The 26,085-nt window shown below is 39.9% G+C and overlaps 1 protein-coding gene and 1 pseudogene across 1 annotated transcript in view; both read right to left on the reverse strand.

The window, feature by feature from the left end:
• The window catches only part of MYO3A (myosin IIIA), a 230,212-nt gene that overhangs the window by 13,788 nt on the left and 190,339 nt on the right, over positions 1-26,085 (reverse strand). Inside the window, exons 30-31 of the mRNA XM_077772437.1 lie at positions 25,035-25,179; positions 4,720-4,826 (exon numbers count right to left, since the gene is read on the reverse strand). Of these exons, the coding sequence (XP_077628563.1) occupies positions 4,720-4,826; positions 25,035-25,179 (252 nt within the window). The remainder of the gene's footprint in view (positions 1-4,719; positions 4,827-25,034; positions 25,180-26,085) is intronic.
• Positions 13-1,530, reverse strand: LOC144238627 (protein ARV1 pseudogene; annotated as a pseudogene).

The raw sequence follows: 26,085 nt of genomic DNA on the forward strand, positions 1-26,085 counted from the left end.
CGTGCAGGGACATCACCCCCAGGGCTCGGTGTCCCCGGAGTACTGTACTGCAGCCGTGGGCTGTTCAGCAAAGAGGCAGCGGCAGTGGGGGGTCCCTGTCTCCATATAGCTCACAGGCTAGAGGGGAGAGTCAGACGGGAGAAGACCAGACATATATTTATAAATACTCTGGAGAAAATGAAGCCAGCCAGGCGAATGCAGAGAGATGGGATGCTACCTCATAAATCTAAATAAATCTGAAAGTTTTTGCTCAGTACATTGGCCTTGGGTCATCAAGAAGAAGTTTAAAATGTGCAGTATAACAGAAATTTATTTCTATTTCTCAATTTCTTGACTTCTAAAATAGAGATACTTTTAGAAAGAATTTCATGGATGTCATTTGGAATTACAGAAAGTGGGTTTTTTTCCTGAAACATACATATGTGAGTTATGAATTCATGTTCCTCCTTCGATTCAAATGCTTACCTGAAGTTGTCTGTAAAGTATAAATCTTCACCTGTTGCATACTGATTCCCTACAGCAACATTCCCTGTGTTTGGGGTATGGGGGTGTGAGGTGTCACAGTTTTGGGGGTTTCCAAAGCCATACCCGTTGCTTGCTTCCTCAGAAGGTGTATCCAAATCTTTGCTTCATTTTGCTCAACAGAAGTGCAGAGCCTGGTTTGGATTTTAGGTCTTCTCTATTTTGGATGCAGTTGGTCATGTGACAGATAATAAAGAATACAAATCTTCGGCAAGTCTGGAGATTTCTGGATGGCACAGTCACTTCCTACATCCATGGCGCTTTCCACCAGTAAGCCACTCAGGAAGGCCAAGGGGAGCTTTCAGTTGAGATTCAGGGTCAGACTAATTGCCTGAAAATTTAATATAAGGACAAATATTTTAATGAGTCTGAGGCACAGGAGTGTGTAGTCACGTTCCCAAATGACGGCTAGAATCAGCAAGCATTTTCCGTTGCTAGATAACAATCATGCTTTCAGCAGCAACATGAAAATGAGGTTGGGTTTGTTTGTCTTTTCACCATCATCGGCTGGTTGCTGTACCCACAGGAAAGTAAAAAAGCCAATAAAAAGGCAGTTTGTTCTAGTGAAACAACTGCAAACCTTCTATGGCAATCCCGCTCTGTGGCACATCTGATGAAGTCGTCAGCGTTCTGGTTTGAATCTTGAAGCTGCTACCACCTCAGGTGCGCGTCGCAAAGCAAACAAAATATGCAGAGTTTTCCAGGGACATTTATTTTAGTCCTGAAAAGAGTATGTCTGTAAGTCTGGTCAATGGCAGTAGTCAAGATGATAACAGAATCATACTCGATGTATTTGTCTAGAGGTGTCTGGCAGGATTTGCAGATGGCTGTCTTCGGCACTCCGCGGTTATAGGCTCCGTACCACCCCTTGGCCTCGTGGGTTGCATTCAGGGCTCCTGTACTGGCAGGAGGAGAGGGCGCCGCCCCATCCGTGCTCCCCATGCCCGCTGCAGCCTCCCCTTCTGCGTTCTTGCCTGGCCATAGCCCACTCTGCCCACTGGCACCCATTTCCGAGCAACTGCAGCTGAGCTAAAATTACAGAAAGTGTTTTGAAGGTTAAAGGGCGTGGGCCTTATCACAGCTACAGATTCCACTCTGTGTAATGACCCAAATTTGGATAAGGGCCAGATATATATGAAGACATGGTGTGCTGTCGTTTATACTAATCTCCTGGTTTTCTGTGTTTTATTTTTCACCGAAGCCACAGATTTCAACACTCATGGGTATAAAAAGAATTCCAGTCACTAGTAATTTGAGATCTATTAAATCCTTTATATTCATTTAAAAAAGAATAGTAGAAAGGCGAAGTAAACTTCTTGAGGGCAGGGACTCATTTGTGAGGCTCCGAATCTGTTGCATGATTCTCACTGAAAGGGTGGTTGTCAATAATAGACATTTCACCTTATCTCAGACTCTTATAAATTCTCATATCGAGAATGGCATCTTCCGTTGAAGTCCTCACGGTCGATTTATCATTTGAAATGTAGTTAATAAAGGTCACCGAGCGTCTTTTATTGCTTATATTCAGGGTTAACTGGGAATGTCTAGTAATTTCTAAACTTGTTCTCGGCTCTTGTTTCTATTTAACTACATAAACAAACGTCAGGCTATCTGCTTCCTTCTGGGGGAGGGCAGTGTAGAAAAAAAAAATCTGTAATCAAGATTTTTATAAAGTAACAGTCCAATGCAGCTATCTGGAATTTTCACTTCCTCGATTTACTTCTAATTGTACTTCACTCAAATTTCACTGCATTCATTTGTACCACAAATATTTGTTGCACGCCTACTATGTGGCAGGCTAAATGCAACAGGGAAACTCCTTGATGTCATGGAAACCACATCGGTCGCTCTCTGGTGGGATACAGCATGGTGATAGGGAAGTATGGGCCGCGTAGGGAGGGCACAGCGATTTGGGAGAATCAGGAAGGCTTCCTGAAGAAGAAGACATGTAGGCTGGGGACGCTTTGTCCCCACAAGGTGAGAATAGAAAAAGAAGTGGGTTCTAAGCTGAGGACAGAGCATATCCAGGGACAAATGCCTACGGACAATGTGAAGAACAGGTACAGGCTAATGAGAGGGAATGGCTGTAGTGGAGAGTAAGGAGGGGTGAATGAGTATTGGGAGGTAAAGGAAAGGTAAGGCAGGGGCTTGATATTGACCGGCCCCTCTATCACAGGACACTAGGAAGTGATTACAAGGTTTTTCATCAGAGGGGTGGCATGATCAGATGTTAATTTCAAAAACACAACTCAAGCTATAGTGTGAAAGATGCATTAATGAGAAGGGGAGCAAAATGAGAGAACCATAAGAGGAGAGATGCAGAAATATCAACTAGAAATGCTGGCCTGAGGAGGCTGTGGGCAGAGGGTGTGGAGAGAAACAGAAACTCAAGAGATATTTAAGAGGAGATTTTTGGATATGATAGATGAGAAAGGGAAGGTGTCAGGACAATATTCTGATTACTAGTTTATAAAAAGTCATTCATTCATTTACAGAGACCATGTATGGCACATTTCATACAGAATAGACAAATCTAATGGAGACAGAAGGTAGATTAGTGGTTGCCTAGGGCTGGAGGGTGTGGGTGGGGAATGGGCGTGAAGTTTCTTTTTGGGGTGATAACGATGTTCTAAAATTGATTGTGGTGATGGTTGTACAACTCTGAATATAATGACAACCATTTAATTGTCTATTTTAGATGAGTGAATTGTATGGCATGTGACATATCTCAATAAATCTGTGTGTGTGTGTGTGTGTGTGCGTGTGTGTGCATGCATGTGCAGATGGATAGATGCCTATGTGCATCCATATAGAGTATATAAAACAAACATTAACCAGTTTGACATTTGAGTGTGGAGCTAGAGAGAGATCTAGCTGGAGATAAAGACTCAGGAGTCCACAGTACCTGAGGTCATGAGATTGTTCAAAGGTAACATGAAGGGAAGAGAGCCTAAGATTGAACGCTAGGCAACACCAAGGTGGAGAGGAGTCTTCCAAAGACACTGGGGAGAAACCACCAGAAAGAAGGGAGGAGGAGGAGACCGTTTGACTTAGAAGGCAAGTGGGAGCTCCATTTTCTGCCCAAGACCTGGGAAACTTAATTCCAGTTGATTGGAAGCATTCTCTGGGTGCAGTGTGGGATGGAGAATCAGTGCTCTCTCCCTGTGTCAGTGGGAGTGGAAGAGTGAATAAGTATTGCAGAAGGACGGACCAGTGGGTACAAAGGACTAAGAAGCTTGAGGGAAAGGCACTCACTGGCAAGGTTTTAGCAATTAACTGTGGCTAGTGGACATGGGGGGCTGGAGAGAGGTCCAAGGAGGAGGGCTTCTGCAGCATCTGGACTTTACGCTGAAGGAACTGCCAAGTTATTAGAGGGATCACCAAGGGAGGAGCACAATCACAAGACGGTTTAGAGAAACATTCTGGTACGGGCTGGAGAAGCTGAGATTGGAAGCCTGAAAGACTCTAGGTGGGGAATCATGATGGTCTAAAGTAGAGGGCTGGCTGTGAGGTCAGACGCAGGGCATGAATTGGAGGGAGCCTTGGCCGGTAGAAGCCATGCTTCAGAGTGACAGATTGGATGTTAGGAACGAGAGAGAGGGCAAGATCCAGGACAACTCCCAGGTTCTTGGTCTGGGTCACCAGTGGATGATGGTGATTTGCGGAGGCAGGAACAGGAGAGGAAGGGCAGGCCGGCAGGGGTGGGGTGCCACCAGTGAGGCCTCACGTGTGTTACACACAGGGAGTGAGCAGGAGCTGTGCAGTCAGAAGATCTCGGTGTAGCTAAAGACCCTGACAGCTATGGAGTGCCTACCCGGGGCTGAGTCCTGACCGCTGAGAGGGGGACACCACCTTAAAGGCTATTCATAGGAACAGATGTCACGGTGTATATGAACACCCCTCTCTCTAGGCCTAGCATTGTAAAGGTGCTCTAGTAAATGTCTCCTTCCTTTTTCCTTTTCCTCTTCTTCCCCAAAACTTGCTTTCTGACCCAAGGTCCCTCTCTGCAGAGCTCCTGTTCTGATGCACTTCTCTTTCTGGGTTGGTATCTGCATCTCAGTTCAATTAAGGGGCCAGCAGAGAAGACTGCCGGAGGACTGGGGGTTTACAGGACTGTAGGAGAGGCTCAGACCATGTGGAAGAGGGGTTTTAGTGGATGCAATGGCTCCCATCTGATAGTAAGAGTGAGCCACTTACATGTAGTAGATAATAGTATGTGGAGTCTTCAGGGTTATTTAATGTTTTGGGTTTCCGGGGCCGTCTTGGGGGCCTCAATATTTTTGGCTCTTCTTCTTTAGAGATACCTACAAGAAAGGTGATCATAAACAAGTATTCAATTACAAAGACTATTATCAAGCAAATTTTCCTTTTGGGGTAAATAAGAAATTACATACACACAACTGGGGCTCAAGCTGGGAGAAAGAGGAAATACCTTTGTTCCCCCAACCATCCCTTATCATATTTCTCACCCTGTGTTCCTTCTGATTGTATGGTGGTCTGGGGCTTTGAGATGTAAGCGAAAGGAAAGAAGGGGAAGAAAAGAAATGCATGATTTGGTAATATGCAATAGGGTACAGCAGTTCAGAAGATAAAGGGGAGAGGAGTCAAAGCGGCCAGAAAAATCTTTAAAAGGAGTATTATGCCAATTTTTTAAAGAAGAGTTAATACCTATTTTTCTTAAACTATTCCAAAAAAGAGAAAAGGAAGGAAAACTTCCAAATTCATTCTATGAGGCCAGCATTACCCTGATCCCCAGATCCGATAAAAACACCACAAATAAGAAGAACTACAGGAAAAACCTCAACAAAATACTAGTAAACTGAATCCAACAATACATTTAAAAAATCATTTACCATGATCAACTGGGATTCATTCCTGGGCTGTAAGAGTAGTTCAGTATTCACAAATCAATCACTGTGATACATCACATCAATAAAAGCAAGTATAAGGACCATATATTCACTTCAGTAGATGCAGAAAGAGCATTTGGCCAAGTACAACATCCATTCATGATAAAATCCTTAACTAAGTTTAGAGGGATTATATCTTAGGGGGAACATATCTTAACATAGTGAAGGCCATATAAAAAAATCCACAGCTAATATCATCCTTAATGGAGAAAAAGTGAGAGCTTTTCCTCTAAGATCAGGAACCAGACAAGGATGTCCACTCTCACCACTGTTGTTCAACATAGTACTGGAAGTCCTAGCCACAGCAATCACACAACAAAAAGAAAGAAAAGGCATCCAAACTGGCAACAGAGAAGTAAAACTATTTCCAGATGACATGATACTCTCCGTACAAAACCTGAAAAGACTCACCAAAAAGATGCTAGAACTGATAAACGAAGTCAATCAAGTTTCAGGATACAAAAATCAATGTACAGAAATCTGTTGCATTCCTATACACCAATAAAGAAGCAGCAGAAAGAGAAATTAATAGAAATCAATCCCATTTACCATTGCACCAAAACTAGTAAGAAACCTAGGGATAAACCTAAACAAGGAGGTGAAAAGACTTTACTCTGAAAATTATAGAACCCTGATGAAAGAAATTGAAGTGGACACAGAGAAATGGAAAGACATTCCATGCTCATGGATTGGAAGATCAAGTATTGTTAAAATGTCTACTATTGAAAGCAATCTACAGATTTAATTCAATCGCTATCAAAATAAGCAATTTTCACAGTCCCAGAACAAATAATCCTAAAACTTGTATGGAACCACGAAAGACCCTGAATAGCCAAAGCAACCTTAAAAAGAAAGCAAAGTCAGAGGCATCACAATTACAGACTTCAAGTTATTTTACAAAACTGTAGTAATCCAAACAGTATGGTATTGGCACAAAAACAGACACATAGATCAATGGAACTCAAAATTATATGGTCAATTAATCTTTGACAAAGCAGAAAAGAATATTCAATGGGAAAAAGATGGGAAAAGGTATTTGCAAATGACATATCTGATAAAGAATTAGTATCCAAAACATATAAAGAATTTATAAAACATAACACCCCACAGATGAGTAATCCAATTAAAAATGAGCAGTACATATGAATAGACATTTTTCCCAAGAAGACACACAGATGGCCAACCACACATGGAAAGATGCTCAACATCACTTACCATCAGGGAAATGCAAATCAAAACTACAGTGAGATACCAACTCGTACCTATCAGAATGGCTAAAATCAACAACACAAGAAACAACAGGTGCTAATGAGGATGTGGAGAAAGGAGTAAGGAGGACTTTCTTACACTGTTGGTGAGAATGCAAACTGGTGCAGCCATTCTGGAAAACAGTATAGTATTCCCTCAAAAAGCTAAAAATAGAACTACCCTACCATCCAGCAATTGCACTACTGGGTATTTACTGAAATACAAAACTACTAATTCAAAGGGACACATGCACCCCCTGATGCTTATATCAGCATTATTTACAATAGCCAAATTATGGAAACAACCAAGTGTACATTGATAGATAAATGGACAAAGATCATCTATCTTTCTATTTATCCATCCATCCATCCATCCATCCATATAGATACAGATATAACTGAATACTACTCAGCATAAAAAGGAATGAAATCTTGTCATTTGCAATAATACAGATGGAGCTAGAGAATATTATGCTAAGCAAACTATGTCATTCAGAGAAATACAGATACCATATTATTTCATTTACATTTGGAATTTAAGAAACAAAACAAATGAACAAAGGGAAAAAAAAAGAGAGAGGGGGGCAAACTAAGAAATGGGTTCCTAACTATATAGAACAAACTGATGGTTACCAGAGTGGGTGGGTGAAATGGGTGATGGGGAGTAAGGAGTGCACTTGTGATGAGCACCAGGTGCTGTAAGGAAGTGCTGAATCACTATATTGTACACCTGAAATTAATAGTACACCGTATGTTAAACTAACTGGAATTTAAATAAAAACTTTACTTAAAAATTTTTTTTATGTCTTTATTTTATTTTGAGCACAGAGACAGAGAGCGAGCAGGGGAGGGGCAGAGAGAGAGGGAGACACAGAATCTGAAGCAGACTCCAGGCTCTGAGCAGTCAGCACAGAGCCCGACACGGGGCTCGAATCAACGGACTGTGAGATCATGCCCTGAGCTGAAGTCAGACGCTTAACTGACTGAACACCCAGGTGCCCCTAAATAAAAACTTTAAAAAAGGGAATTATGCTGATAGAATCTTGCTGTGATTCCCCCAACCAGCCTTACACAGTGAACCATCCATCTAAGCACTGCACAATCTCCACTTCAAGGACCATCTCCTACGGTAAGCCCAAACAAGAATGCTGCTTATTTTCAGGCTTGACTCCATCGTAAATGTAGAACCTCATACCATTCAAATCTTCAGATCTAACTTTAAAAACCTTCCCCAAGAAACAATAAAGCTTATCATCTTTTTCTGCTCTGTCAGTATAGCCAAGTTCTTGAAGCCGTAGCAACATCATCGGAACTTTTGACGATCTGCATATTTGGTTGTTACTATACTTGGCTTTATATTTATAGAGCTAATGGGCCTCTCATGAAGTATTTCTGTTTCGACCACTGCATCCCCTGATTGCATTTGTGCAGAAATGTCTGTTCAATGGATATATCAGAATCAGGGTAGGAGAGGAGTATGGGTACTTATTGGAGAATGACTTACATTCAACATATACCTGAGCATGCGCTTCTTAGCTGGAAAGGCAGTTATAGATCATTATTTTGTATAATAAAGGGGCGGGAATGATTCCTAATCTAGATGTAGAAACACAGAGAAACTGAATTTCTCCAAACCATACTAACCAAAATCAAGTCAAACAGAATCAAATCAATGAATATTTATACTTACTATGTGTTAACAACATGATTGGTAGTGCAAATCAGTTTCAATCAGGATAGAGACTCATAGATGTCTAACCTTCTAGTCTCATGCCCAATGTACTAGGTGAACCTGCCTATCACAACAGCATTCATATTCTCAAATAAAGCTCATTCATTTCAAAATCTATAGGAAATTGCTGGATGACAGAGATAGATCAGCTAGCTGTGAGGAATTTAGAGACGTGTAATGCATGGAGCAATGCTGATCAGAGAAACATTAAACGTTAAGTACGACACTCATACATTTCCGTTCTTTTTCAAGTAAGACAAAGGAACATGAAATCTTTGTTAATGAGACCACGTTAATAGAGATTAGTAATGGACAGGAAGAGTGAAACCATTTTTCCAACCAAACTTGACGCCATTATTTCTGCATCATCTTCTGTTCTCTTTTTCCCTTATTCTTCACAGCAATAGGAAGAGGAGGTGGAGGGATTCCATATATCTGAGCCCTGTCTGACCCTTTCCTAGACTGTCAGGCACACGAAAAGACAGTAAAAGCTGGATTCTTGCCACCACTTCAAATAATGGTCTTTTATTTTTTTTCTTTCTCTTTGCTAATCATCTCTCTCAGTGTTGCTTCTTAAAGAGCTTCTATGGCTCTTGCAAAGTCTTACAATGTTAAAATGTATTGGTGATATCCACCTATATTATTTATTTGAATCTGAACGGCAAGCAACATAAAAGCATAGTATGAAGTTATTATGTTTTTAGAAGCATGAAACTGATCTGTGACTAAATTTTAACTTGACTTTAATGTTATTTAAAGTCCAAATTGAAATATCAGAGGATTACTATTGTAACAGAAATTAATTAAAGTAAAGGTGGCAAAGAATCTGAATAAATGCCAGGAGACTGGAAAACAAAACAGATTCTGGAATAAAGAGAGTCTGCTGTTGTCTCCATTGTCTCACCAAATGTTCCCCATTCAATCTGATTTCTATTACCAAAACTATTGAAACTGCCTCTAGAAAGTCAAGGGTGACCACTTTATTGACAAATACAAAGGCCCTTTGTCCTTCCATGGCTGACTTCTTCATCATTTAACATTATTGACCACCCCTGGCCTACATGACTGAGGATGACATTTCTGAAGGGGAGACCCCTTGCCTTCTTTATCATTGTATTCCTGGCACTTGAGGAAATGCCTGACAGATAGTGCTTAATAAAATTTTGCTGGATGAGTAAATAATCCCTTTGCCTCCTGGACTGAATCACTCCCCTCTTTGTTCCTTGAATTTCCCACAGTGCACTCAGTACTGATGACGTCCTGATGCACAGCTCACGTTGGATGTTCTCACCGTGTCAGAGCTCTTGCCCCCATTTCTCATCCCCTATTCAGGACTTTCATCTCAAACTCTCAGGCTCAACTGAACCAATGTTCACTTTTCTCCTCCATCTACGGTTCTGTATACCACAAGCTTCATGGCATGGCACCATTATTTCTAAAGCCCTCCTCCTACGCAAATATTGATGTCACCTTTGCCTTATCCCTCTTGTTCCTTTCCTATAAACAGACCATCATCACCTTCTGTCAATTTTGGGATACATTTTTTGATGTGTCTAATACTCACCCCCAATTTCTTCCTGTCTACCATTGCTACCACTCCAGACTAAACTTCTCATTTAATAATTGTGGCAGAGTCTTAATCTGTTCTCCACGCTTCATCTCACAAATGAAAACCAGATTTTTCTTCCTTAAATATCACGTTAATTATGATGTTTCATTTTCCAGAAATTTATGAGGCTTTTTTTTTTTGCTTCTTTGATTAAGGCTAAACTTTTCCTAAATTCAGATTACTTACAATCTCAGCAGTTCCAATTTTATCACCCACGTCCCCCCAGCATGAACTATCTCCGCTGGTCAGTCTATTTACCTCGCTGGAACCCTGACACCACGTTTATAGCTCTAGCTCTGCTTATTTTCATCTTCTCATAGAAAAGCTTTTCACAGCCTCACTGAAATCTTGAGCATGCTTAAGTGCCCGTCTCCAGTGCCAGCTCTTCCAAGAAGCTTTCAGTGACTGTCCAGCGATTCCCCCTCTCAGGGAACACCAACAGTACTTACAGGCTGTGCAGATCATTTAAAATGTCCCCTCAAAATTTATATGTTGAAGACGTAACCCCCGGTACTTCAGAATATGACTGTATTTAGAGAAAAGGTCTTTGAAGTGATTTGACAAGGGTGGGCCCTAATCCAATATGACTGGTGTCCTTGTAAGAGGAGATTAGGACACAGACTCACACAGAAGGAAGGCCATGTAGGACGTGGAGAAGACAGCCATCCACAAACCAATGAGAGAGGCCTCAGAAGAAACCAACCTTGCCAATACCTTGATCTTGGATTTCTCGTCTCCCGAACTATGAGGAAATAAATTTCTGTTGTTTAAGCCACCCAGTCTGTGGAAAGTTGTTATGCAGCCCTAGAAAAACATATAACGTATCGCTATTTTTTACTTGCAATTTTTTTTTATAGTGGGGCCATAGGTTTTTGGGTGGTGAAGATCATGACTTAGGTTTTGAAGTCCTCCTGCCTTTCATGATTGTTCTGTATGTGGTAGGTATTTGGAGATGCTAAGAGGTTAGATGGATTCCACTCTACCTTAAAGACACAGTGATAATTGAATTTTGTTAACTGGATCACCATTGTCTCTGTTCATAGAAATATAAACTCCTGATGCTTTAAAGATAAGTGTAAATAGAGGAACAAAGCAAACTCTGGGAACAGAACCCAGACGGCTTCAGGAACAATCCAGGGGTACAAATGTCTTAACTAAAATCAGAAGTCATTAAAAAGTAGACATAGTTGGCTATGAAAAATACATAAAAACCTTAATATGGCAACAAAGTCATGATAGATTTGGAAAAGTATATTTACAATGTGGATGAGACATCAAGGAATGGTATTTCTAATACATGAAAGTGCTAGAAAAGGACTATGAAAATACAGACCAACAGAAAAAAGGACAAAAGATTTTAAACAGGAAGTACAAGATGAGCAATCCAAAAAGCCAGTAAGCACAGGAAGACTTGCTAGTAGACCAGAAAATAGTTAAAATAATGACAACATACCATTTTATTTCAGGTACATTAGCAAAGATTAAAGAGAATGATAATAGTACTGAGCTGGATGTCAGGAAAAGTATGTTCTCACAAAGTGTTGGAGGAAAGGTCAATCGTTAGGGTCTTTTGGGAAAGCACTTTATCAGAACCAAACATACCTTTCAAGTCAAGAACCCTACCCACAAAACTAAAATCCTGTCATACAAGGACATTTTCAGAGATGTTTACTGTAACATTCCTCACAAAAGTGAAACAAAATGAATATCTAACAATAGAGCAAAGTTTATATAAATCATGTGATCCACGCACAAAATATTACATTGCCAGTAAACAGAATGAATTATAGTTTTTCTGGCTGATGTGCAGGGATTCCTGCTAAGGAACTGGAGAAAAGCAAGATGTAGAAGTATTTCTATTATGATCCTATTTATTTATTTATTTAAATTTTAAAAAAGTGTTTATTTTTGAGAAACAGAGAGAGAGAGAGAGTGCAAGCAGGGGAGGGGCAGAGGGAGAGGGAGACACAGAATCCAAAGCAGGCTCCAGGCTCTGAGCTGTCAGCACAGAGCCCGATGCGGGGTTTGAACTCACGAACCGCGAGATCATGACCTGAGCCGAAGTCGGACGCTTAACGGACTGAGCCACCCAGGTGCCCCTATGATCCTATTTATATAAAACGTTAATATTTATCATGTATGAATACATGTACGCAGATCTGCAAAAGCTATGAAAGAATACATGCTTTGTAATAAAGATTCCCTTGAGGGAGAAGTAATGTGTATTGGGGAGAGAGAATGGGGGAAAGAAACAAGAAAAAAATTTACATTATCTATGTAAAATTATAAATATGGACATGGGGTGTGGGTATATTACAGAGATAAAATATGGCAAAATGAGTTGAATTTTCAGAATTTAGCTCTTATACCTTGCAGCTGCTCTAATGTTAGTTCATTGATTTTTTTCCTTCACCAGGATAATCTGAAGGAGAGGGATGAATGATCTTAAAAAGGTGTCTCACTTAAGATATTGCCATGCAAAGTGGGCAGCCAGTAAGGGGAAATTATTGATGAGTGTGTTCAACAGGGTCTGATTGAATTCAAATTAAATTTTCCCAGACTATTTTGTATTTTTGAAGAGCAAACTTCCCATAAGCTTATGAGCATACAAATATTCCAGAAAGGCCAGCTGATTTTGCCCTCTAAGTTTTTGTTCTTTTGGGGGAGTACAAACACTGCCTGCTAACGTCATTCTAACCCCTTAATTACAAAAGTGACATAAACATTTGTAATCCCAAATTAGCAGCAGCACATCAATGTTGGCAGTAGCAAAATTAGGTTTGTGACTCTTTTGTGTGACTTGCATGATAAATACTGGCTTGTAAAGGTTACTGCCATATTAAATAGCCAGAAGGTAAAATATTTATTTGTATCATAGTTCTGGTAATAATTTAGGTGTTTTGGTTCATGGGAATGCACATTTCTTTGAATATTGAAAGAACAAGTCAACATTTTTCATTTGGAAGAAAGCATAAAACTCATTGGTAATATTTGCTTTCAAAAATTTATCTCGGTATTATTCTTATTTTAATGATAATTAACTGTTTTACTTAAGTATGCATCCAGAGTATAATTTGCATAAGTATCACGTTTAAATCAGATATTAGAAGAACAGAAATGCCCTTGCATGGTATTGTAATTTCTTCTGTAAGAAATCAGGTTTTTAGGTTTTTTTGGTAAATTTCCACATACTGCTGACAGTCTGTGAACTTTAAGCATAAATATATATATTTATATAGTTGACCTACAGGAAATCTTAGAAGGGAGGAAATTCATTGCTGCATGTCAAGTGCAGGATTCACACAGTGTTGCAACTTGCCTTCCAGAAGGTTCTGTTTCTGCCTTTCCTCTCATTTGCCCTTCAGCCAGTCTAGCCAGTCTGGAGGAGACTGGATACAGGTTCTGAACTTGTGTGTCAGTTCAGTTACACACTGCACCTCTCTGCCTTGCACTGTGCGTGCTCTGAGCTCCTGGAGCCACTTCCCTGTCTCAAGGTTACCCTGGATTTGGCCACTTGCTATACTCTACGGTCAATCTGTGTTCTCTGGAGTCTACCTGAGGTGAAGGGTTGTAAGATAGGTGCTTCTCCTACTCTGAGTTGTCCTTAACACTTTGCAGATGCCTTACCATTCACTGGATCTGACTCACAGGCTTCTTCTGACCTTCTCGAAAGGCAGCTATGGGCCCCCCTCCCCATCTGGGACTGCTCAAGCCATTCCTTTGGCTCCTTCTTCTCTGCCAACCAAACATGATGCCCTAGAGGCACTTTACACCTGTACTTACTCTGTAGGTCATGGGCTTTCAAGCTTTTTGTCACTCTGATTTGGGCACATTGCACTAATATCCAGAACCTTGAAAACTGAGCCTTTGGTTTTAAAATTATATTCCTAAGTTTAGGTAAGGCGCTGCCCCCTGCCTGTCCCTCATGTCTCTTCTAGTTATGTCACACGAGAAACAGAGGAGAGTTAAGTTGCTCTGTTTGTAGATGGACCAAGGTACATGCCCTCTATATTATCATTTGTTTCCTGGACACAATCACTACCTATCTGCTGTCTATTTCGGGCATGTCTGTTGGGCTGAGGTCTTGGTCTAGTCCTCAAAGGCTAGTTTTGTTCCAGTTATGGGGTTCGTTATGTTCTTATTCCCAACCATCTTGCACACTCATGCACAGTCATCAGAGCAGGTCGCCCTAAGAGAGGCAAATGAGAATACACACAGTGATGCCGATGGAGTCTTGAGAGTGCCTTCTTTGTTAGCGATGGTGAGCTGTCGTGCTGGACTGCCAGCCTGTGTCCTGTGTTTGGCCACAGGACTACAGATACGGTCAGACAACAAAATATACACTTCCTTGCCTGGAGAAGGTCATTGAAGGCCCCCTGATGACCATCTTGGTTATTTTTCAAGATCATATTGATTTAATCCATCTGAAAAATATTCTAGTATATAGCCTGAGGTGAAGCCTATGTTAATTTCCCCCCAAAGAACCACATTTTCGAATATTATTTATTGTCATTTTCTCAGATTGGCCTTTTGGAAACAGAAGAGAAGGACATTATCTGATTTTAAACAGGCAGCCGTTAGTTTTTATTGCCCTCTGCTTCTACTTTATAACACACAGATTAGGTGGTTCCTATGAAGGTTAGGTGAAATACACTATTTTTAATAAGTCATTATTCCTTACTGGAGCATGTCATGAAAGCAAGGAACATGGATGGAGGAAATGTCAAGCAAGCTTTCAGTGACTCAAGACAGCCTGGCAACAAAGTCGATGTATCTGGAGATGATGCTCTCGTCTTACCCCACATGGCTATGGAAACTCTGTACCAGGCTGCGGTCACATTATTCAGATCCCTAATTTTAAACAGAAGTGGACTCTGTAGGTCCAAGCCATTGAAGGATGGAGAGGGCCCTCCCTACCGGTGGTTGCTCACTCAGCTTTTCTAGAGCTTGTCATATAGGTGCTTTTGTCAGTGAACCACCACCTCATATGGTGGAAGATTAAGCTGATTATTTACAGTGTTCAAATTCCAGTTCTATAGCATTTTATCCTGCAGTTAGATCAGCTAGCAGTTTTCCAAGGTTCTTTGAAAAATGAATTTTTGCATCTGTTAATATTCCATTTATGAATGTGTCATTACTTATTAATCATTTTCTTATGGTCTCATTTTATTTTTTGCCATGTACATAAATTTTTCTTTTTCAGTTCTGATTATTTCATTAGGCTGTAAGTCCTAACAAGTGGGCTTACTGGGTCAATGATACAAACTATTTACATTTTTTTATGTTGCCAAATCACTTTTCAAATATTGACTCTACAGTCTTACCATTAGTATTTGAGAATAATTAAATTAGCACGTTCTCATCACTGTTAAATGTTTTTTTCATCCTTGACATTTTGAGGGGTAAAAAACAGTAATTTGTTTTAATTTGTATTTTTATTTCTAGGGTGATCATCTGTAGGCTTAGTTGGCATTTGTATTTGTCCTTCTATAAATAAATCAATGTCCTGTGCCCATTTTCCCATTGGGGGTGTGAATGTTTATCCTAATAATTTGTAAGAGCCCTTTGTGCATTATACATGCTAACCCTTTTCCATTTGTTCTAAGGTTTTTATCCAGTTTGTATTTAGTTCTTTAACATCTAACAATGCTTTCTAATCTCTGGAAGGCTTAAATGTTTACACAGTCCAAAGCTATCATATCTTTTCTTTCTAATTCCTTTTGTTACTTCTTATGTTTTATCCTTCCCTAAGCAGAGACTGTGAAAACTCAGTTCATATCATCTAGTTGCTTTTGGTTTACTTCTTACGCAATGAAATCATTAATATATGTGGGAAGTATTTGGGTGTTCAGTTTAATGTAAGATTATCTTATTTCTTCTCTCCAAATTAGAAAAAATGTAAGCATTACTCATCTATTTTTAATTGCTTTGCAATTAACTACTGAGTTATTGTCAACTTTTCCTTTATAGATACGTCCTCATACTGACTTAATTCTTTTTGGAAATTTATGTTTCAGCCCCAGATTGTGTTTGTGAAATTGACTGCATTGAGTATAAGATTTTAGGACTGTCAACTATATTTGTTGTAATCTCTTAATTCTAAGTTTTTTGGTGGATTCCTTTTTAAATAATTAGGAATTTATTTTGTTGTTTTATTTTTCAAAAAACATTATCCTAATTTCATTTAGATAGTTGGTGTATTTTGTCTTGCTGTAATTATTTTTTTTTCTGTTTTTTTTTTCCTGGTGTTGAATAACACCTAATTTTCCTTAAAAATTTCTCAATTTACATTCTTTTTTCATTATTTTCTCTCAATTGATAATGAAAACATGTAATGATTTGAGTTTTCCTATGAGTATAGACCGGGCTTTATATGTGACTATTCTTATTTCTATTAATTCAAAAATAACTTATAGCTCTAATTATAATTTCTTTAGTTCAGACTATCTTATTGATTTTTAATTTGCTGATCTGTGGTTTTTAATTTTATCTCAATTGCATTATGGTCTGAAAGTGTAATCTGGTTCAATTATGATTTGCAGGAGTTTGTTGACTGGCCTAGTATGTATAGTTATAAGAAAAAAAATTAAAAATACACTAGATAGTTGAAAAAAAGGTATTTTCTCTAGAGGATATGAAATTATAAATATACACAAATTTACCTTGTTGATTATACTATTGTAGTAACTATGCTATATAATTTCTCTTTGAATTGATCTCATGTAGCTAAGTAATATGGTGTCAAAATATGTAAAGAAAAAACTCAGTTTCCAGTGCTGCTATTATTGGTCTTTTTGTGTGCATTTTAATCAAAACTTTAATGGAAATTTGGGGTTGGGAGAACATTGTTCATTACTCTCCTGCTTCCATTTTAGCTCCATGTCCTTCTTAGTTTAGAGTAGGTACAAAGTATGGAATGAGGAAAAAGAATTTGAGTGTAGAAAGTGTAGTTGTTTCTATTGAAGGCCTCTAGGTCAAATGTTTTGTCTGAACTAATTCAGTTAACACATCAAAAATCCACACTTCAGAGCATAAACTTATGTAAAATAAACTGTTTTATATGATTAGCATTTAATATGTAGTTAAGTACTAAAAAGAACTGATTCTTGCTGAATTATAAGATTATAAATCAAATCATTTAATTTCATATACTGAGTTTTTTCCTTAAGAGACTGGAGAGTCAGTATTACTTCTTATGAAGAAAGAGGAATAGCAAGTTAATTCAGGAAGATAAGCGTTAGGTGGGAAGCCATACAACTTCTGAAATCTCTTTACTTTCTACTTTTAACAAAAAAATAATGCTATAAAATATATAACCCAACATCATTTGGGCTACCCAGCTTTCACATGAATGCAAGCAGGTTTATAGATGCAGGTGGACATCTATTCTTGGATAGTTTGCAAAATGCATTTCTAGGTACCAGCATTAAATGGCAAGATAGGCATTCCTAAAAAATAAAGCAGATCAAATCTGCATCATAATTAAAAATATAAAGTGTTATTGCATGAATCTAAATGCTATAAAAATTCAGAAATAAATGTTGCTTCCCACCNTGTGTGGCAAGGGACAGCTCTGATCTAGTGTTGAATTTTCTGTTGATATTATGTAGATGAAGCACAGGAATTACAATAGCATTCTTATTTGTTAACCTTGCAACCCATTAAAAAATTACAGCCTGTTGGATAGTCATAGCTTCTTTGTAAAAGGAGAGAAAGAGAATATGCTTTTGTGTTACCAGAATTTATTTGTCCTACAATTAATCTTTTTTCTTCTCTTCACAGTGGTCAAAACAAATCACCAGGTGTACCATAATTAAGAAGAAAAACATCCCCCCCCATCCACCCAACACCATTCAGGGAGAAATAATGCAATGTCATTGTATACTTATGAATACAACAGCATTTATTAGGATCTATGATCTAAGGGCCATGCTCTAGTTACACACATCCTATATTCTTCTCAACCAAAATGTTTCTCTCAACCAAAACGCAGGTGCAGTTAGCTCATATCAGTTTCAATTTATTACAACTGTTATCAAAACAAAGATATAAAATAAGTAGTTCATGTATTTACCCTATTTTATTTTTAAACTTCACAACAAGCTGCTCAGTTTTCATTTGGACATTATTTTACCTTGACACTTATGCACATTAAAAAAATATGTCTCCCAGAAAGAGAAGCCTTGCAGAATAAGGTTAGAGCTTGTTAGAATTAATTTGAAAAACTTAATTATATTCATGGACTAACCATGTTTTCTAGGGCTTTCTTTAGAATAGCTAACAAGTTTTCCCATCTACTTTATATAATCCAGCTAAGGCTCACTGAGTTCTTAAAACAGAGTTTGGTGCAGCAAATAGGTGAAGGTGTCTCTGGATTTTTGAGAATCATGAGAGAATTAAAATTTCAGGTGACTCTTAGGCTTATTTTCATGATGGAATTATTTGTAAATGAGCTTGATTTTGTTTTCCCAAGTGAAATCTTTCATGGCGGCGGGGGGGACAGAGGAGCATGGTTTGGCATGAAGGTCAGGACTGGAGGGGTGGCCTGCTGAACCTGAACTAATAGCACATCAGCTAAATTGCCTCTACAGGTGAGGGCAGCTGCTTGTACTGTGAGGTGTCAAATTCAGTGGTTAGTTATTATGATAGTCTAAGGAGACAGGACTTCTGTATATTATAAGAACCTTTTTTACCCCCTGACTGGAGGAGTTTAAAATCAGATAATACACACAAATCAGTGAACATTTAAAGAATGTAATGTGGGGCACCTGGGTGGCTCAGTTGGTTAAACTGTTGACTCTTGATTTCGGCTTGGGTCATGATCTCATGGTTCATGAGCTCAAGCCCCACACCGGATTCTGTACTAACAGTGTGAAGCCTGTTTGAGATTCTCTCTCTCTCTCCCTCTTTCTCTGTTCTCCTTGCCTTGTGCTCTCTCTCTTGCTCTCTGTCAAAATAAATAAACTTTAAAAAATAAAAAAAAATCAACAATGTAATGTTAAATTTTTTTTGTTTTTATAAAAACTATACTTTCAGATTTTCACTCCACTGGTCACTATATTTTGTTCTACTGTAATTCTTGGAGGAAATTAAACAGCTTTCTGGTTAGTTAATAAGCAGTTACTGAATGTCTACTGTGTGATGAATTTGTGCTAGGGTAACAGAAAAATGAGTGTATACTAGTATATGACATGGCTCTGCTTAACATAAGGTTGAAAATCTGTTTGAGGAGGAAAAAACTAATCTACAGGAAATAACTCTGAGGTTAAATAAATACATGCTGACTTATTAATGGTACTGATAATCAATTTCCTCCAACAAGTGTGAACCTGCCTACCTGTGTGAAGGCTGTGATGCCTGCAGGTATAAGAAGATAACTGGGAAAATCACTAGAACTGGAGGAGCAGGGAATGGGTAGTGGGAATTCTTGGTTTAAATGCGGTTAGGACGGGGACGCCTGGGTAGATCAGCTGTTAAGTATCCAACCTCAGCTCAGGTCATGATCTTATGGCCTCCGGGTTCGAGCCCCATGTTGGGCTCTGCTGACAGCTCAGAGCCTAGGGCCTGCTTTGGATTCTGTGTCTCCCTCTCTCTCTCTGCCCCTCCTCTGCTTGTGCTCTGTCTCCCTCTCTCTCAAAAATAAATAAACATGAAAAAAATGTGGTTAGGAGATGGCAAACTTGGGTTGTTTTATAAAGAAAACAAGAATCTAAAAGTTAGGTTAGAGTTTGCCTATCCTGAGGTAAGAGAAGCCGGTCCAAATGTACAATAAAATGGATCTAGACCCACTGCAGGGATTAAATATTAACCAAGCAATATCTGGCTCAATTTGTGACCTCTGCTGGAATTCTTTAAACTATACGTGCCATAGTCTATTCCATAGACTATTCAAGAAATTTTTTCACCCTTGCAGAGATCACTAAAATATATGAACATAGACTATACCCAATGGTAAAGCCTAGCAGATGTGAGTGTAATCTCCCAAAATGCAGCACAATGAACGTTTGCACCCCCTTTTCCATTTGTATTTGTATCTAATCTAAAATAAAAAAAAACTCTGGGGAGTTTAGTAAGTAATTGCAAATGCATAGGAAATTAAGTGGAGACTTTATAATTCTCTTCTTGTTCTGTCAGCACCATTCTACACAACACCCTAGAAACTGTCTTCCTGGGGCTTCTAAGGTGCTAGGCTCCATGGTGTTCTTCCCAGCTCTCTGGCTGCTCCTCGTTGCTGGTTCCCCTCTCCCTGATCTGTATGTGTCTGAACTCCTGCTCTAGACTCTCTTCTCTTGCGATCGTTGGGCTCCCTGAATGACCTCCTGGCTTCAGGTGCCACGCACTTATCCACCTGTCTACTGACTAACCTCTGCTTCTGTTTATCTCCTCAGTCTCACTGCATCCAAACCGCCATCATCTCTTGCTGGTCTTCCACGTTTATCCTTTGTGCCATCAAATTCTATCCCTACAAAGCAATCCAAAGGATCTTTGAAAAATGCAGGTGTCTATAGCAGGCTTGCGTTTCCACTGTACAGCAGTTCAGATGTACAAAAATGTAATCTGATTTTCCTAAAACCAGACTTAATTTTAACCTCTTGGTGTTCATTTCCATTTTCTACTGTTACATTACTTTTTATAAGTTTATTTACTTACTTTGAGAAAGTATGTGAATGTGCAAGTGGGGTTGGAGTATAGAAAGAGGGAGAGAGAGAATCTCAAGCTGGTAGTGTGGAGCCTGATGTGGGGCTTGATCCCACGAACTGTGAAATCATGTCCTGAGCTGAAACCATGCGTCAGGCATTTAACTGACTGAGTCACCCAGGTGCCCTAACTGTTAACATTATTATTATTTTTTTTAACAAATCCTAGTTAAACTCAGTCCCTTTCAGTTTTCTTAATGTCTTATGAGTAAACTTAGTCATTTTAGGTTTCTGACCCTCTTCTTTTCTCCCCAGGTCACATCTAAGTTGGGGGTGGGGGACTTTTGAAGCTTCATGGCATCAATGAAGATAGTCCATCTGCTCTGTAGCTATTCTTAGATTTTCATCAGCATCTGTTGAGAGTAACTGCTATCCAGTCTCTGGTCATTGGCATCTACTATTTCTGCCAAAGCCCTCCCTTTCTCCTTGGTTCTGGGTTGTCTGGTCCACCCAGATCCTCTGTGTCGTGAGGCCACTTCATGCTCTCTTGCAGGCTCTTCCTCTCGGGCACATAGGACAACTCAGATGCTTGCCCAGTTAGCCTTAAAACAGTGGAGTAGAATATGTAACATCTCTATGCGTGTTCACAACATAAAACTCTCCCTGTAAACCTGGGGTTAAAGAAATGTCCCTGAATTACAATCCTCTCCATAAAAGCTAAAACTTTATTTCTGATATTTTTCTTAGATCCGTTTAAAAAATGTCAGATTGAAGAATAAAGTGAACTAATTTGACTTTCTAATCATATTCTATTGCTTTAGGTCTCTCCAAAGAGCCTGACAAAGCAATTTTGAGAAAGAAAGACAGAAATGGAAGCATCATACTTCCTGATTTCAAGCTGTATTATTATAAAGTTCTAGTAATCAAAAGAGTATGATATTGGCATAAAAACAGGCACCTAGACGAATGGAACAGAATAGAGAAACCAGAAATGAACCCAAGCACATATGTTTCGATACGGGCACCCAGAATACACAAAAGGGCAGGGCAATCTCTTCTAAAAATGGTGCTGGGAAAGCTGGACGTCCACATACGAAAACATGAAATCAGACTCATCTTGCATCACACAAAAATTCAGCTCAAAATGGATTAAAGCATAAAATCTGAAACCATAAAAATTCTAGAATATAACATAGGGAAAAAGCTCTTTGACATCAGGTTTGGCAGTAATTTTTTTGGACACGATAACAAAGGCACAGGAAAGTATATCAAAAAAGCTTCACTACAGCAAAGGAAACCACTAACAAAATAAAAAGGCAATGTATGGAATAGGAGAAAGTATTTGCAACAAGCCATATATCAGATAAAGTGTTAATATCCACAATATATATAGGGAACTCACACAACTCACGCCAAATACCAAGCAACCCCAATTTAAAAACTAGCAAATGACCTGAAGTGACATTTTCCCAAAGAGGACATACAAATGGCCAAAAGCATAAGAAAAGGTGTTCGATATCACTAATCATCCAGTAAATGCAAATCAAAATCACAATGAGTTATCACTTCAACATCGTTAGGATGGATATTATCAAAAAGGCAAGAGAAACACATGTGGCTAGGGTGTGGAGAAAGGGAACCCTTGCACATTATTGGTGAGAATGTAAATTGGTACAGCCACTATGGAAAACAATATGGAGGTTCCTCAAAAAATGAAAGACAGAACTACCATATGATCCAGCAGTCCCACTTTGGATACTTATCCAAAGGAAGTGAAATCAGCACCTCGAGCAGGTATTTGTGCTCCCATGTTCACCACAGCATTGTTCACAATAGCCAAGATATAAAAACAACCTAAATGTCCATCAACAGATGAATAAAGATAACACACACAGCTCCATAGGAAGCTGCTTCCCCTCTCCCACCCTTCCTTTCCCTTTCGTGTCCTTTAAGGACAGGGCTGAGCTGCTTGCACAGGGAGCACTGCCTGGTTCTCCTGACTTCCCTGCATGACCAGCACCTCATAGCACCACACTCACCAGGGCTGCAGCACACACAACCAAGAGGGGAGCTGAAGTCTCCATCTTTCCCCTCCGCTTTCAACTGTCAGCAAACCATCTGGGCCTGGGTCACAGGGGGCCGTCAAACTGATGGGCATCTGGCCTCCAATTTGTGAAGCTGCTTCTTAACATCAAAAGGTTCTGGGCCAGGGCCTGAGAGCAGTGGTGGTAGAAAGGGCCAGAGAGCCACTTTTTTTTCCCCTTTGGATAATTTTTTATCACATTAGCTGACATATAGTGTATACAGTGTACTCTTGGCTTTAGGAGTAGATTTTGTGATTCATCACTTACATATAACACCCAGTGCTCATCCCAAAAAATACCCTTCTCAATGCCCATCTCCCATTTTCCCCACCCCCATCAACCTCAGTTTATTCTCTGTATCTAAGAGTCTCTTACGGTATCAAAAATCTATAAAGAACTTACCAAACTCTACACCCGAAAAGCAAATAATCCAGTGAAGAAATGGGCAGAGGACATGAACAGACCCTTTCCCAAAGAAGGCATCCAGATGGCCAACAGACTCATGAAAAGATGTGCTCAACACCACTCATCATCAGGGAAATACAAATCAAAACCACCTTGAGATACCTCCTCATACTGGTCAGAGTGGCTAAAATGAACCACCCAGGAAACAACAGATGTTGGTGAGGATATGGAGAGAGTGAAACCCTCTTGCACTGTTGGCGGGAATGCAAACTGGTACAGCTGCTCTGGAAAACACTGTGGAGGTTCCTCAAAAAATTAAAACTAGAATTATCCTATGACCTAGTAATAGCACTACTAGGAATTTCTCCAAAGGATACAGGAATGCTGATTTATATGGGCACAGGTACCCCAATGTTTATAGCAGCACTCTCAACAATAGCCAAATTATGGAAAGAGCCCAAATGTGCATCAACTCATGAATCAATAAAGAAGATGTGTGTAAGCGGGTGCGTGCGCACATGCGCGTGCAATGGAATACTACTTGGCAATGAAAAAGAGTGAAACCTTGCCACTTGCAACAACGTGGATGGAACTGGAATGTATTATGCTAAGTGAAGTAAGACAGTCAGAAAAAGACAGATATCATATGTTTTCACTTATATGTGGAATCTGAGAAACTTAACAGAAGATCATAGGGGATGGGAAGGAAAAATAAGTTATAGACAGGGAGGTAAACCATAAGAGACTCTTAAATACAGAGAACCACTTTTTTCTTTGAAGCTTCACTACAACTCTAGACTTGAAAATAATGTGGCAGGACAATTGCCTGGAATATTAAGATATTTTCCCTTCCTCCCACATAAGACAAAGAGCTGGGCTCATCTTAGTAATTTCCTGCCTAAGGGATTTTTGCAGAAGCTGCGTGAGGTTAACAGCAATTCCTGTCTTTGGCAAGAGTCAAAGTCATTGCAGAGGTGTTGTAGAGGGGGTGCTAGGTGTCCTGGTGGGATGGTGAGAGAGCAGGCAGCCTCTAAGAAAGTGAGGGAAAATACATACAGATGCTCCCAGCCAGATGTCAGCAGGGCCATCAGTGGCTGCTCCTGGGAGAGGTTATAAGGCTGCAGAAAGGATGGGTACCTGGAGCATGTATGGATCAGGTATGATGCCCGACTTGACAGTTTCCAGGTGCTTCCTGCGGGCATGGGAACAGCACAGCTCCTCACTTGAAGGGGTCATGATGCCAAAGAGGAGATGGGTGTCCCAACAGTAACTGTGTGGGCAAATAACTAGTCACCAGAGGCTCAGGCTCTACCTGGTCCTTTGGTGGGTATATAAGATCGTAGGGACTTTGCACAGCCCTGGAGAGGGGGAGGCCTGATAAATACTGAGTTTGAATTCCCTACCAGTTGAGTGAAATGGGGGCAGAGCATGACACAGGTTGATCAGAAGAAAAATATAATAATGCATTTGGGTTTGTCATATAAATGAAGATTTGAACCCTCCATACTCTACTTAAGGTTGTAGATGTTGACAAAGGAATAGATATTTATGTTTTTGCTCCCTCTCATCAAACCTGCACCCTACTCCACTCCCCAAACTTCATCCCTCTCTATTTCCATCTGGTGTCATATGACAAGTTCTAGTTAAAGAGTATATGAAGGGGAAAAAGAAAAGAACAAAGAGAGGAGAATGAAGTCAGAGAAAGTAGGGTGTGTGTGGAACATTCTGGAAAAGTTTTTACCTACATATAAGAAATGGAATGAGGTGAAGATTCTCCCCAAAACAGAACATAGTTACCTCAAACCTACCATAGAATGAAAGTGAGAAACTAATAAAGTATCTGGCACTGCCTTTCCCTTTAAGAAGTTCTAACTCTACTGATTTTTACCTGAGAGGCACTGCTGAGAAGAAACTCGTCTATTAATTGGCTTATGAGGATAGACACCCAGATAAAGAGGCTTCAGTTGCTGTGACAAAATCATTTCATTCAGTTTTTTCTGCAGAATGAAATATTCTTCAGATAACTTTGATATCTAAAAAGAAGGTCATGTGTCAGATTAAATGAAGGAAAAGAATTCAGAGGGCTGCACAGGTACACCAGGATCTAGTAAATTCTTGATCGACTGTCCCCAGGAGTCTCATGTACTTCTTCTCCAGAACCTACCTTGAACCATGTCTGAAACCCAAGGTCTTAAAAAGCCCTCACTTGACTAAGCCTTCCCCTTGATGTAACTTGCACATCTCACATTTTCCATTTGCAAACTGCCAAATGTGTCATGCTACATGAAGCATTCTGTCCTGATCCCTCCTCCATGGGGATCCTGGGACCTGGCTTCTGTCTGTACCTTTCTGCAGCAACTGCCTTTCTGCTTTTAGCCCACAGAACCCCTCGGTTGCCTTTGATTGTGTCAAGCCCCTCCTTTCCCTTCCAGTGTTCTTAGCCTAAAGTTGGGGCTCCTGTCCTGTGGCCCCTCCCTTTCCAGCCAGCCCCTCTGCCTCCCTCTGGTCTGCATCCCAACTCTGTGGCCATAGCTGTCCTGCTCGGCTGCATGGGGGGCTCCTGCTTTTCTGCGTCTAGCTTTGTCCCTGTGGAGTGCTGAATCTCCTTCCACGGCATTATTATCCAGCTCTAGGGAGATGATTTGGTAATTCTGTATCTCCTCAATGTCCCTGATGCGTAGCAGGTCAGGATTCTAATCCCCTGTTTTGTCTTTAGACTAAGAAAATGTATGCACCAAGGAGAGGAAGGACTGCATGCATATTAAACTCTCCATGTCCGTGTGCTTAAAAAATACATAGAATAAGAAGGGGCTGGCAGATCTCTGCTAACAGCTACAAGTTGGAGATGTTTGGTCCACACCTCTAACATCAAAGAGGCGTCCAGGAGCAGCTACTGTGCCTTTGCACAGGCTCAGTCACTGGCAGAGACAAACAGCAGA

The sequence above is a fragment of the Crocuta crocuta genome, unplaced genomic scaffold, assembly GCF_008692635.1.
Source record: "Crocuta crocuta isolate KB4526 unplaced genomic scaffold, BGI_CrCroc_1.0 scaffold96, whole genome shotgun sequence".
Lineage (NCBI taxonomy): Eukaryota > Metazoa > Chordata > Mammalia > Carnivora > Hyaenidae > Crocuta > Crocuta crocuta.